This window comes from Triticum dicoccoides, chromosome 5A (assembly GCF_002162155.2).
Source record: "Triticum dicoccoides isolate Atlit2015 ecotype Zavitan chromosome 5A, WEW_v2.0, whole genome shotgun sequence".
In the NCBI taxonomy this organism is placed as follows: domain Eukaryota; kingdom Viridiplantae; phylum Streptophyta; class Magnoliopsida; order Poales; family Poaceae; genus Triticum; species Triticum dicoccoides.
The window spans coordinates 658751145-658766029 of NC_041388.1; the positions used below are offsets into that span (position 1 = coordinate 658751145).

Below are 14885 nucleotides of genomic sequence, written 5' to 3' on the forward strand. Positions count from 1 at the left end.
AAACCACATCACGCTCTTCTATTTATGGCAAGCAATATTGGACGTAACGAAAATATATATGTAAAATCCATATATGGAACTGTTCTATCTAACTAGGTATACAAATCATCGGATTACCTACATTTTTCTGTCATTCATTAATCCGCATTTGGAAGATGTACACGTACTCTAATATATTTTTATCATTTATCTTACTGTTTGTCGATACCATGTCAATTGTAGATATATAGTGTCACTCTCTGCTCTCTCTATCTTTTCTTCCTCTCTACACCATGTTGACCAAAAAAGGTGGCATTAATGAATTTTAGATATGGCTTCGTGGAGCCCAGTAAGATCTAGCTCCATGTAAATTGCCATTTCATGTTCAGCTGAAACAAGAAGAAATAAAAGGTTATCCTCCTAGAGATACTTTACTACATATGCTTTGAAGAACGATATGATGTAACGCCTTAAAAATGCCAAGTTAAAGCAAAATATGCCATATTGAAACCTAGTGTTTATCTTTTTTTGAGGGAGGTCTAGCATTTATCATGGAATAGTCGCAAGTATTGTTCATACATTATCAACATCAGGATATGCTAGATAACACTTCTTTCCTATCAACATCTCTATAATTATGACACCAAGACTATATATGTCCGACTTGTATGTGATCGTGTATAGGTCTCCACCATGAAACTCTGGTGCTATATATCCCCTGCATAAAAATTTAGTCATATAAATGTATGAGAAAAAGAAAAAGGAAACAATTTCTAAATAAAGCAAAAAGGATAACTCAAGAGGTTTTGCCAACCTACAATGTGCCAGCCGTATTTGTGGTAATAACTTGGCTTTGCTTTTCATCGAAGCACCTTGATAGCCCAAAGTCGGTAATTTTTGGCATCATATTGCCATCCAGCATAATATTTGGGGACTTGAGATCCAAGTGAACAATACGATTCTGGTGAAGGTAATGTAAACCTTCACAGATACCATTTACTATCACATAGGTCTTTATCTAGTCATGTCCATAAGATGCATCTATAAAGGAGAGAGAATTGAGAAAGTAAGGTGTTAATATTTGACATATTTTTTTTTGGAAAAGGAGGATGACCCCCGGCCCGAGCCGAATATCAAACAGACCTCGCACCAAATCCTAACATGTAAAGCCGAAGGCCCCAACCAAGACTCATACTGGGTCTGGGGCACACACCGGTCCGACGCATTCTCAGAGATCGCCGCCGCCGTCTTCCACTGATCCATCTTCATATTTGACATATATGAAGATTGAAATACTTTTTTTCTCGAATACGCACGAGTGTGTGTATCATTCATTAAAGAAGAAAAGGGAAGCCTCCCAAATCCACGGTTACAACAATAATTACATATCGGGATCATCCGACACCACCGGACGAACTAGCTACTACTACACCTCAGGTGTCTGGCCTACCGTCATCCGCCTCAAAAGCAAAGGTGTTGCCTTTCATGAGGTCAGTCTTCGCCCATAGAATTCCCTCCTCTCTAATTCTAAGGAAAATTGCAGGTAGAGACGGTGTGGCACCGTTGAACACGATGTCATTCCGGTGCTTCCACAACATCCACATCCCAAGGAGGGATTTTACCCGAGTCAATTTGCGGTGCATTGGGCTTTGATCCTGTCTAGAACACCATTCGTCGAGGCCTTCACCATTTTGGGGTTCAAATTCTAGCCTGCACATGATTCTCCCCCATCGAATGACAGACCTGCTTTGCAAAGACACAGTTCACAAGCAGATGTTGGATAGTTTCCTCATGTTGGTTGCATAGGGGGCATGTGTCTTGTTGTGCTAGTCCGCGGCGGGCCAAACGATCGGACGTCCAGCATCCGTTCTTGAGGGCTAGCCATGCGAAGAAACGGCACTGCAAGGGTGCCCTCGACTTCCAGGTGAATGCCGATGTCGAGGAGACAACAAGCCCCATGAATCTGGCTGCATAAGCTGATCTAGCCGAGTACTGGCCGTTCTTTTCCCACGACCATGTCACCACGTCCTCGACGTCATCTGTTAGTTGAGTGACCAGCGGCCACAGCCGCAAAAACTCCTGAAGCGCTTGGAGTGATAAGTTGGGGCCGATGTCGCCTGCCCAGCTGTCATTTAGCAGCGCATCAGAAACCAACTTTGATCTCTTGGTCCGATCCGGTATCAATTCGTGCACCATCGATGCAATCTCCTGAATCCTCAAACCATTGATCCATCTATTTTCCCAGAAGAGGGTATGTAGATCTGCCATTGCCCACCATATTGTAAGCCGCTGCTCATACCAATTCCAAAGCCTCCGCCGGCAGGATGTAGAACTCGGACCATGGCCTGCTTCTGTCCGCCCTTTGCAACCAAGCTCCACCTTGCTCACAAAGCCTTATTGAGCCACTCTAGGTTTGGGATCCCCAATCCACCTGCCCATTTGGGCCTGCATACCGCGTCCCAAGCCACGGTGCAGTTGCCTCCTACTCAGATTTGTAATGTTAGATAAAATGGAAACAAAAGTTGCAGGCCACATGATCTTACCTTTGATGTTCCCATCAAGACTTCCTTTATGTACATACTCAAAGTAGAGCAACCTTTGACGTACATCTGCCATGACAAAATCTCCATCGTAGCCTACCGTTTCGCCTTACATGTTTGCACAATATCCCAAAAAACATACTATAATTTTGTGCTTCACCTTCATCAAACAGCGAATCTCTCCGTTGAATTTATTTTTGGGAATATCAAGCCTTTCAAACAGCTTCTTCATAGCAACGATCCCATTCTCAAGCTCTCCCTACAAGTCACAAGATGCCTTTCAGCATGAACTTCAGTTTTTGGATCAACTGAGGGCAGTTGAGAGTTGCCTTACCTTATAAACCACCGCAAACCCACCGCTGCCAATTTGACGGTTCTCAAAGAAACCATCTGTGATATCTTCCAAAAGTGATAATTGCAAGGCCTTTGGCTGTTCGTTTTCATGAGATAGCATGTGCTCAAGGTCATTTCGTGCAGCACTGGCTTGGCGACTCATTAGCAGTTCCGTGGGGCGAGAGTACCCTGAAACAAGAGCAAGCACATTATTTGGGAGGCCCACAAGATCTAGCGCTCCAGTTGCTCGAGTAATCACAAAAGATTTAGCTATGGTATAGAGAACAATCTTTTGATTTTATGAGTAGAAAAAAATTCAATAACTTTTTTAGTTCAATTTTTTTTTGCAAAATAAACATTGCAAAAAAAAATCAATAACTACAGTCTTATTCCTTGAATGTCACATTGGCAGATAGATGATGCATTCCCTGTAGAAGATTTGAACTTATATCTCCATAATCAAATTTGGATCTGCAGATGATATCATGTAATTACTGAATCTCCTGTTCAATGGTTTTCTCATATAGTTAATGAAACTTAACTCCTTATCCATGTTATCTCTAGGGCTTAGAAGATGGTTCTAATGCTTAAGAATGAAAGATAATAAGCGTTCCTACTCCCTCGAGGGGAGCCGCGGTTCTGTTTATATTGATTGATGCGGCCGAAGCCAAGCTTGGAGTACAAGAAATATTACAAGGAGTTTGAGTAGGAGAAGGAAAGGAGTTTGAGATGCTACGGAAACATATTCTCTAACACCCTCCCTTAATCTTAACTACCCTAGATTAAGATTACTCTTGAACTCCTCAAATGGTCTTGATGGCAATGCCTTTGTAAAACCGTCTGCTACTTGATCCTTGGAGGGAATAAACCGTATCTCGAGTTTCTTGGCTGCAACCCTTTCTCGCACAAAGTGAAAATCAATTTCGATGTGCTTTGTCCTTGCATGAAACACAGGATTTGCGGACAAATATGTTGCTCCCAAGTTATCACACCATAAACATGAGATACGATTCTTCTTGATTCCCAATTCCTCAAGAAGTGATTCAACCCAAATGATTTCTGCAGTTGCATTTGCCAAGGACTTATATTCAGCTTCTGTGCTTGACCGTGACACGGTGGCTTGCTTTCTGGCACTCCAAGAAATAAGGTTAGACCCAAAAAATACTGCAAAGCCTCCAGTTGATCTTCTGTCATCACTGCATCCTGCCCAGTCAGCATCAGAGAATGCACTCACAAGAGAGGAATTAGACCGTTTGAAATGAAGTCCTATTCCCATAGTATGCTTTACATATCTTACAATTCTCTTGACAGCTGACCAATGTGCAGAGGTAGGTGCATGCAGATATTGACAAACCTTGTTGACAGCAAATGAGATATCTGGACGTGTGAGAGTTAAATATTGTAATGCTCCCACAGTACTCCTATACCTTGTACTTTCCTCCTCCTGAAGTGGCACACCTTCATATGCTGAAAGTTTTTCTGAGGAAGACAAAGGTGTAGGAACTGGCTTGCAATTCTTCATCCCCATGCGAGACAGAAGCTCAGTGATATATTTCTCCTGATTTAACACAATTCCATCTTGAGTTTTATTGACCTCAATACCTAGGAAGAAATGCAAATCACCTAGGTCTTTCAAGGCAAACTCTGAGCTCAAATCATGCAGAAGTGCATTAGTAGCATTTTGTGAAGAACTTGCAATGATGATATCATCAACATATATAAGCACAAAAATGACTACTCTAGCCTTGTTATAAATAAACAATGATGTATCAGCTTTGGAGGCAATGAAACCAAGATATTTCAACTGTAAGCTCAATCTGGAGTACCATGCTCTGGGTGCTTGTTTTAAACCATAGAGTGCCTTGTCAAGCTTGCAAACATAATGTGGTGACTTCTTGTCCTCATAACCAGGTGGTTGTCTCATAAACACTTCCTCTTCTAGAATGCCATGCAAAAACGCATTCTGTACATCTAGCTGTCGTAGACTCCAACCCTTGGATACAGCAATGGCTAGCACAAGTCTGATAGTTGCAGCTTTAACAACAGGACTGAAAGTGTCCTCATAATCAATACCATAACGTTGTTTAAAACCCTTTGCAACGAGACGTGCTTTGTACCTGTCAATGGAGCCATCTGCCTTCTTTTTAATTCTGTAAACCCATTTGCAATCGATGATATTTTTACCTTTCTGATTTGGTACAAGATGCCATGTCTTGTTCCTCATAAGTGCAGAATATTCCTCATCCATTGCCTTCTTCCACTTAGGATCATCAAGTGCACTATTCAATGTTGTTGGTTCTCCTGAAATACACAACATTCCATATGGTATAGTCCCATCTTTTCTTATTTTAGGATTTCGTATACCTTTCTGTAATCGAGTCATAACTCGTGAAGAAACTGCTGGCTGGACCACAGGAGCACTCGCCGCAGAAGATCCCGAGGAAGCTGCATGTGATGACACAGGCGAATCTGGCGCCACCTGCGCAGAGGATCCTGTAGCCGTTGGTGTGGCCGCTTGTGTGTCCACCACACGGGTGCCAGCCGCCCGAGCCGGCACAGCGGATCGACCGCCCGACCGCGGTTGCAGGCGCGCGTTGGGCGAGGGAGATTCGGCCCCATGGCTGGTCCCGCCTGCTGCTGAGGTGGCGGCGTGGGAGTGGCGCGCGCTGGGCGAGGCGGATTCGGCCCCGCAGCCGACCCCGCAGCTGGTCCCGCCTGCTGCTGAATCAGCGCTGCGGTTGGTGGGAGCGCGATCCGAGGCTGATTTGGCCGCGGGATCCGAGGTCTGCGCACGAACAGGAGTTGCGGGCGCCGCCAGATCAGCTTCGTCATCTGTGCCAGGTTCGTCTCCTTCCTCAGCATGAAATATAAGATGATCTTGAGCTTGATTTTCGAAATTTTGATCATTTTGAGCGTCGTTTTCACCAGGGACCTGTACAGGCAACAGAGAAGAACCAATACCAGCAGGAATATCATCACTTTGGTTAGTACAACTGTCGCCCCCATGATCAAAAGACCAAAGATGTGGAGGAAGAAGAAGGATTTCCTTGCGGAGAAGTGCACCAGCATTGGGATGAAGGGAAGCAAAAGGGAACACTGACTCATCAAAAACTATATCTCTGGATATGTAGACCCTACCAGTAGGAACATCTAGACATTTAACTCCTTTGTGCATGGGACTATAGCCTAAGAAGACACACTTTTTGGAGCGAAAAGCGAGTTTGCGTGTGTTATAGGGTCTGAGGTTGGGCCAACATGCACAACCGAAAACACGAAGAGATGTGTAGTTGGGTGTGACACCAAGGAGTCGTGTAATAGGTGTTTCAAATTTGATGACTTTACTAGGAAGCAAATTGATAAGATATGTAGCGGTTAAGAATGCTTCATCCCAGAATTTGAGTGGCATGGATGCATTTGCTAGCAATGCTAGCCCCATATCAACTATGTGACGGTGCTTTCTTTCAGCAGATCCGTTTTGTTGATGAGCATGAGGGCAAGAGACATGATGTGAAATACCAAGTTTTTGGAAGAAATAGTTTAATTTTTCATACTCACCACCCCAGTCACTTTGCATAGCAATGATCTTGGAGTTCAGTTTGCGTTCAACAAGGTTTTGAAAATTGATGAAGACTTGGAATACATCAGACCGTTTCTTTAACAAGTAAATCCAAGTAAATTTACTATAGTCATCAATAAAGCTTACATAGTAAGAAAATCTCCCAACTAAAGTAGGGGCTGGTCCCCATACATCTGAAAATATAAGTTGTAGAGGAGCAGTAGACACACTAGTAGAGATGGGATAGGGTAATTGATGACTTTTTGCTTGTTGACACGGATCACAAACTGACTCAACACTATTCTCATAAGAGAGTTTATTTTTGCTAAGAACATATTTAACTATGACTGAAGATGGATGACCTAATCGACTATGCCACCTTGATGATGATGGCTTGGTGACAATATTTGTTTGTTTATTGGACCATGAAGATGATGATGATGATATGAGTGGATAGAGGCCTCCCACGCACCGTCCTCTAAGAATGATTCTCCTTGTGCTCAAATCCTTAACCAAGAAAAAGTGAGGATAGAATTCTATAAGAACATTATTATCAAGGGTGAATCGATGAACAGAAACAAGATTTTTGGAAGTTTGAGGAACATGCAAGACATCTTTAAGGTGCAAATTTTTCATGGGGTTTTGAACAATTGAACTACCAATGTGGGTGATATTCATACCAGAACCGCTTGCCGTGCGAATTTGGTCGCCTCCGTTGTACTTCTCCCGTACTGTCAGCTTGTCAAGTTCACTTGTGATGTGATTTGTTGCTGCACTGTCTGCGTACCAATTAGTGTCCACGCCATAGGAGACAGCATGCGCCTCCTTCTCTTCTTGATCATTCTCTTCATAGCGCCACCAGCAGACACGTGCACCTCCTGGATGATGTCTATAGCATATCTGGCACTCAGGATAGTCATGCTGCTGCTCGCGTACCTGCTGTTGCTGTTGCTGTCGAGGGCGTCCTCTGAATCCGCCGCCTCTATTTGCAGGAGAAGGCTGGCGGTGACCGCGGTCACCGCGGTCACCGCGGCCGCGCCCTCTTCCTCCTCGCCCACAGGATCTACCACGGGACTGGCCGCGGCCTCTGTAGACGGCGTTGGCAGATGAATGAAACCCGCCTGAAGACGAGTCTCCCAGCATCTCCATCCTCTGATCAAAGGCGGAGATCTGAGCGAAGAGGTCATCGGCGGTGATTGTGTTCTTGACAGCGCCGATCGCCGCCACCACGGAGTCGTAGTCGCGGTCGAGTCCTGCGAGTATGTAGTCCACCATCTCCGGATCAGAGACGGGACGACCAGCGGCAGCTAGTTCATCCCCAAGGCTTTTCATCTTCGCCATATACGCCGAGCTCGACATTGTGCCCTTCTTGGTATTGGTGATCGCGATCCTTAGATTGGTGATCCGGGACTGTGATTGCGAGGCGAAGAGATTGTTCACCGTCGTCCAGAGCTCATAGGTGGAGTCCTTCCCGACGACTTGCGCAAGGATTTCTGGAGACATGGAGTTGAGAAGATATGACAGGACCTGCTGGTCTTTGGCGATCCAGGGCCCGTACAGAGGGTTCGGCTCGAGGGCCGTCGTCTTGTCCGCCTTCGTGATCTCCACAGTCTTGGGTGGAGCGGCGTCAGAGTTGTCCAGGAGCCCGGTTACCTGCGCACCTCGCAGGGCTGGGAGCACCTGGGTCTTCCAGAGGATGAAGTTTCCTCTTGCTAGCTTCTCAGATGGCGGCGATCCGAGGTTGAGGCCGACGCCGGACGAAGAAGCCATGGAGACGATGATATGTGGTTCTAGGGTTTTGATTTGTGGCTAGATGTAGGAGAAGAGGTGGCTCTGATTACCATGAAAGATAATAAGCGTTCCTACTCCCTCGAGGGGAGCCGCGGTTCTGTTTATATTGATTGATGCCGCCGAAGCCAAGCTTGGAGTACAAGAAATATTACAAGGAGTTTGAGTAGGAGAAGGAAAGGAGTTTGAGATGCTACGGAAACATATTCTCTAACAAAGAACAACTTTTTTTTATGAAGGGCATGTATAAGGAGGTGCTGGATGTGTTGATAATAGCTGAGGTATTCTACCTTATGTGGTTATTGTCCTACTGGAAATAACATGTGCATCTTTTACAGAGCTATATATTGAGGAAAAGTGATGTGAGGTTTGTAAAGTCTCCCAAGAGAGGTTAAATCGTTTGGTAACTTTATGCGTTTAGATAAAATATGAATGAGATTGATATTGATACCATGCATCATCAACAAATTTGGATATAGGAATCTTAAAGAAAATTATAAGGCAAAAATATTCGTTATTTGATTTTGGATGCATTTCAAATGTTTACTGCTAAGGATTCACATATACATATATTGAATTTCTTTTGATGTTTATATTAAGGGCCCTGGATTCTAATCTCGCCCCGGAGCCCCAGAAATCTCAGGACCGGCCCTGCTTAGTGGGAAAACGTTGCAAAACAGGAATCTCAGCTAACAGGGAAATGTTATGAAACAGAGCAAGCATACACATATCCCCTCCTCAAAACTCAACACGCGCTTGATGGCATAGGTAACTACAATAAGGCCGTGTTCGGTAATACTCCGCTCCTTCGCCAGGGAGCGGAGCGGGCGGATCGCCCATTTGGCTGCTCGCCCAAATTACACAAGATGCCGCTCCGCTCCCGCAGTGGAGTTAGGAGTGGAGAGTTTCCGAACGGCCCCTAAGTTTGAAGCAAATAAACAGTAAACATAGAGCTGTCATGATGCATCAGGCATGCATTTGGATGAATGTCCAAAAGGAACCCAACACGCAGCTATCGATGATGCAAGAAGAGCATCTGTAAGCCACTTTAACTATGAGGAACAAGCAGGCGTGGTAATCAACCTGAGAACATTGGCTAGATTTTTGAGTCGGTGAAAATCACGGCTAGCAACAACGACTCGACTGCCAACAAAAAGATTATAAGATCAGAAGTACTCACCGTGGATCTCCTGTCTTTCCAGAAATCAGTTCAAGAAAGATGAGCTTGATCACAAACGAGTTATGCCCCCTCTCCAGAATCGCGCAAGTAAAACCAAAACGAGTACTGGAGTCGCGGACAGTAGTGGAAGAGCAAAGCGGCAATCGCGCGGCAGTCGTGATAAGAAGCAACCCAGCCAGAAGAATCAGCGATAGGAGAGCAAGGCGCCAGGAAGTGAAGCCGCCGGAGAGCTTTCAACAAGTTGCACTAGGCAAGGGAGGCATCCTTTTTTGTGGCTGGAGTGGAGTGGATGCACGCTCCCTTTCAACTTTCAAGGTAGAGATTGGTCAATAATGAAGGCCACAAAAAGAAACGACCACGGAAACGGAGCGGGAGGATGCTGAGCTGCCGCTTGACCCGGGAGGTGCTCGTCGACCTGTGCTGCTCCGCCGTCAGCCGCCGTCGCCGTGCTCAGCTTCCTTGCCTCCGTCGTCCTACGCTAGGGTCAGATATCTGTGGTTCTGTAGCTCCTGAAACGTACAACAGTTTTCCCACTAGAACAGAGGAGCAAAAAAAGTACAGAGATTTGACTACTGACACTGAAGCGAACAATCCTATTCTTTTGTACTGTTGGGCCTGAAAATTCAGGCAGTCGAAGGCCGCACGGTGCTCACAATTAAACCATGGTGGTCTTGTAAAAAATTCTGTCAAAGGACTACATTCCTTCAGTCCCAAGAGAGCCTGTCCGTGCCCAACAAAGACTCAGCCACAGCCAAATTCCTTCAGCAGAGCAAGAGAGGAAATGGAAGAGGCCAAGAGGGGCAGGAAGGAGGCCAAGGCGAGGCAGGAGGTGCCCGTCCACCTGTGCTGCTCCGTCGTCAGCGCCGTCGCCGCCCTGAGGTTCCTCGCCTCCGTCGTGCTCCAGTAGAGTCAGGGACGGGATATCTGTCAGGTACCTCGTGAAACATGTACAACAGTTTCTGTAGAGAGATTTTAACTGTTACTAAAACTTAAGAGACAATCCTATTTGTACTGTTGGACCTGAAAATTCAGGCAGTAGAAGACCGAACAATCTCCACTGGGATTATTCTGTATAGTACCTATCATGGCTTGCACACATCGACTGTAAAAGGGATGCATTAGCTGCAAACAAGAGATTCAGAGACATTTAGTACATACCTTGTTTTATCAGATTGCACACAAATTAGAACACCTCCGGACAAGTCGGCTAAATTTTTACAAAGTTAGTACAACTTTGTAGTAATATGAATCGGAGGGAGTACATACTCCTGCCAATCAAGAATCAAGAATTGTTAAACGAAATCATGAATACAACTCAGGAGCTAAAAGATGCGTTTTCGATGGCAGTGTGTAAAGAACATGCACCGTAACACTTTGAGACGAGACAATGATATAGTTGTCCATTCTTGTTCATGGTACATCTTCCACAATTTCAAGCCTGGGTTGCAGGAAAGATTTGGCACCTTCTTCCAATTCCAATCTTTCCCATGATTCAACATCAATCTCGAGTACCTGCAGTTTTCGTGGCAAGCTGTTTGTCCTGAAAGGAAGCCTCTTCAGTTCTTGACAATCATTAAGTTCCAGCCGCTCTAGGGATGGGAATGTCACATCCGGATCGCCAATATTGACCAGCGATACACACCTCGAAATTCTCAGATACTTGAGGCAGGGAAATGTCTTACTAGAGCTGTTTTGTTCGCTACAATTTTTATCACCATGATCCCTCATAAATGCTTGCTGCATCAAAGAACAACCACCTATTATGAGTTGTTCGAGGCAAGGCAGATACATCGCCCAAGAGAGGTCATTTAGCTTTCCGCAAAACAACACCGTCAAACAAGTGAGCCTTGGAAATAGAGATGTTGGAGATGTTTCCATCCAAATTATCTCTCTCAAGTCTGACAAATGAAACAAAAGGAGCTGATTGAGTGTACCAAAACAGCAGCTTGGTTGTGCAAACTCGTGACTTAAAATTATTTCCTTCATTTTGCACATTTGAATTCGCAGTTCATACAAGGTCCTTCGTGCAAAGTCATGTGATAGAATATCAGAGAAGTTGAGTGCATGTGTCTCTAGTCCCCGCAGATTTAAATACCTGATGGGGAGGTCACCGCCTCCTCTTAATTGTAGTATTTTATACTCCACAATGATACCAACTGCTTTCAAGTGGGGCAGGGTGCCCAGCTCTCGAAGCATTCTAAGTTCGTGAGAAACTGGACTAAAAAAATCAGTTCTGATGTCTATTAGCTGTAATGCTTTAAGGCTAGATATGACCCTCTCCGGTATCCTTTGTATGCTAGTCGATTCTAGGTACAGGAACTTGAGCTTAACGAGGTTTCCAAAGCAGTGAGGCACTTCATCCACATCAAGATTATCCGACAAATCAAGGTGTTCCAAGTTTGGCAAGGAACATAATTCTTCAGGTATTCGGCTCAGACGGTTAAAGCGCAAATCCAGATATGTGAGTGAAGCGAATTTCTTGATTTCTCCAGCTATTATGCTTTCATGCAACTGATTATTTCCAAGACATAAGATACTCATGTAACGGGGATTCGAGTCACACAGGGGAAATTCCAACAAATGGTTCTGGACCAATGAGATGCATCGAACTTGGTTCCAAGGAATGCTAAATTTTTCATCCGGGCCAACTCCTGCACGAACAAACCACTTGCCATTGTTCTCACTGCATCCACAAGAGATCCATAAAGCCATGTCACGAACCACGTCATGCATTTTAACAAAATCATACAACTTTCCACATCCATCTAACAGACATGAAGCTGAAAGCTCTCCCATCAAACTATATGCTTTTGTGTAGGAACATTGTATGTCTGACTCAAACACTAGACCTAAGCCAATCCAGCATTTAGCAAGCTCTACTTTAGGAATCTTTTGATTCTCTGGCCATAGTGCACAAGTCAAGAAACAATCCCTCAAAGTGTTGTTTCGTAAACTATCAAAACTAAACTTGACCTGGCTGAAAACAACTCTTTCCATATCCAAGGGGTCATCGTTATCACAACATGTCCGTTTCATATATTGGATGGCATATTCCCACTCAGCCATATCAAATTTCGCATACATTGCCTTTCCAATAGTTATCAAAGCTAATGGCAGGCCCTTCATTTCCATCACAAGTTCTCTTGCGAGAGCATCAACGCGAGGACTATAAGAAAGAGTTTCATGGCCAACCTTATCTTGAAATAGTTGCCATGCCTCCTCCTCTTGGAGACAAGCTACTTTAAGCTCTTTTCTCACCTCCATTTGACCACAAACTTTTCTTGATCTTGTTGTGAGCACCACTTTTCTCCTGATTTGGTCTATACTTCCCAGGGGATATGGTATGCCAACTGCCTGCAGATCTATTTGGTCCCAAAGGTCATCCAATAGTATAAGAAAGCTTCTCTTCTTCAGGAAATCAAAGATGGCATGACATTGAGATTGCACATTACCATCATACTTCAGATCGAGTTGGCGTGCAATGTCAGTTCGGATCTTTTCCACCGAACACCCCCTTGAAGCCGTCACTTGTACAACATAGTTAAAGGTCAAGTCTCCATCAAGCGAGTTCTTGATATTGTTCAAAAGGTGTGTTTTCCCCACTCCACCTGGACCCCATATTCCAATTACTCCCACGGGATCAACCTTAATGAATTGAAGTGCCTCTTGAAGGTTACGATCCTCGGTAGAAATAGATGGAGCATACTCGGCTACAACAGTATGAAGATTATCACACAGACATTTGTTGGCCTCTTGAATGTTACAATCATCAGCAGACATAGATGGACCCGACTCGACTTCAACAATATGAAGATTATCATTGAGACATTCTTGGGCCGCATGAAGATTCGTAGCTATCCCCTGCCCAACGATGATATTCTTCTTGGTACTATCATTCATAAGATGAACATTTTTCCTCCTCAGAAACAAGTTGTTGGTGGCATCCTCTAGATTTTCCTTCAAGGCAAAAGTTTACACATGTAAAATACTCGAAATAGGCATTAAATTTAGTTATACATACCACGAATAAAGTCACAGGTGCAAATATTGAACAACTCATGCCAATTACCATGCATTTATTTTCTGTTTCACCAAGCCTATTGATTATGTGTGATGTATCTGGTCTGTTTGCTCTGTTAACATCAATGCACTCTATCCCTATCTCGGTGCATAACCGTATCTGTTTCAACTGTATGCTCCATTGAGAGTTCCCTAACTTATTCCTCCAACTTTCAAGTACCTATTGAGATAGGAAACTTAAGTGTGTTAGATATGCAAAGAAAGAATGGCAATTCTACACCCACGTATAGTGACCCATTATGTATGTGCATACGTTACCCAAAAAGGCTTTCGCCCCGCTTTATATATAAAGCATCGACCCTCATACAACCGAACCATACAACACAGCACCCAAACACACACACACACACACACACACACACACACACACACAAAGCAAGATACAAAGGTGCCGGAGATCAGCTAAGCCAACTCGAAGCAAACAACGGATGTACAACAAGCATCACTACGAAGATGACGGAGCCCTCCACCGAGAACAAGCCACCGTGAAGAACATAGCTGACCGCCGACGGGTACCGCAAGCTCCAAGGTAGTGTCTTCAGGAAGGGCACGACACCGGAGCGCCGACACCACCCGATCCGAAGATCAAGATTTTCATTCGGAGCGCCACAGAGAATTAGGAGAGACCGCGACGGAGCCTACAGGAAGGAGACGACGCCCCCGGACGACGCCACCGTCGGTCTGACAGCGGTCAGACAAGGATTTCACCCCGATATACCTCTCCATCTCCGATCACCACGGGTCGCCGAGCCCGAGCCACCCCGCCGCCCACGCGACCAAGGTCGCCAGTCCACACCCGAGCTGCGAGCTCCGCTCACGAACACGGAAGCTCCCACCGCAGAGCCGCCGCCCTGCCACCAGACACCCCCAACGACCGCCCAAAGGAACGAATCACCACCAGCAGCAGACCCTACCATCGTTGGAGCCGCCAACTCCTCGACAGATGAAACCGAAGGCAACTAGGCCAGGGAAAAGAAGAGGGGGCGGAGCGGTGCGAGACCTCGACCGGCACACCCCCGCGCCGGTGACGGGTGGGCAGACCACCAATCCCTCCAGCCAGCCTCCTTACATTGCCCCTGCAACGCCCCACCACGACCTCCAAGTCAAACATGCGAGGAGCCGGCCGGACATCTGGCCGACGAGGAGGACGCGCGGACGGACAGATCCGTCTTGGAGATGACCACACGAGGCGCCAAGCCGGGCCTTGCACACCGGCCACCGGCAGCCGCGCGAGCCATAACAGATGCATCGTGTCCCCGCCGGCGAGAGGCCCGCGCCGTCCAAAGCCGGCGAGCCGCAGATCTGGCCGCGCCAGACCCAGCCGCCACCCCAGCCCAGGAAGCGTGCACGCCCGCGAAGCCCACCACGCCGCCGCCACGTGCTCGCGATCTCACCGTTGCGTCGCCGCGCCCCTCGTCAGCACGACACA

At 45.8% G+C, this 14885-nt stretch overlaps 1 protein-coding gene and 1 long non-coding RNA gene across 4 annotated transcripts in view; both read right to left on the reverse strand.

Annotated features, from left to right (window-relative positions):
* Positions 1-1033: 1033 nt before the first annotated feature.
* Positions 1034-9851, reverse strand: LOC119303831. 2 transcript variants are annotated; one of them, XR_005148003.1, is made up of 4 exons: positions 9377-9851; positions 2854-3041; positions 2523-2778; positions 1034-2461 (listed from the first exon to the last, which is right to left on the reverse strand). It is a non-coding gene; the product is annotated as an uncharacterized LOC119303831 (long non-coding RNA). The 2 variants fall into 2 exon arrangements; XR_005148002.1 differs by lacking the exon at positions 1034-2461 and having other exon boundaries at positions 2519-2778; positions 9377-9850.
* A 661-nt stretch (positions 9852-10512) lies between these two features.
* Positions 10513-14885, reverse strand: part of LOC119303828 (probable disease resistance protein At1g61300) — an 8390-nt gene continuing 4017 nt past the window's right edge. Inside the window, exons 6-8 of one of the 2 annotated variants that reach the window (XM_037580977.1) lie at positions 13446-13616; positions 10742-13333; positions 10513-10644 (exon numbers count right to left, since the gene is read on the reverse strand). In XM_037580977.1, the coding sequence (XP_037436874.1) occupies positions 10787-13333; positions 13446-13616 (2718 nt within the window). In that variant the 3' untranslated portion in view covers positions 10513-10644; positions 10742-10786. Of the gene's footprint in view, positions 13334-13445; positions 13617-14885 lie in introns of both variants that reach the window. The other variant, XM_037580976.1, reaches the window with a different exon arrangement.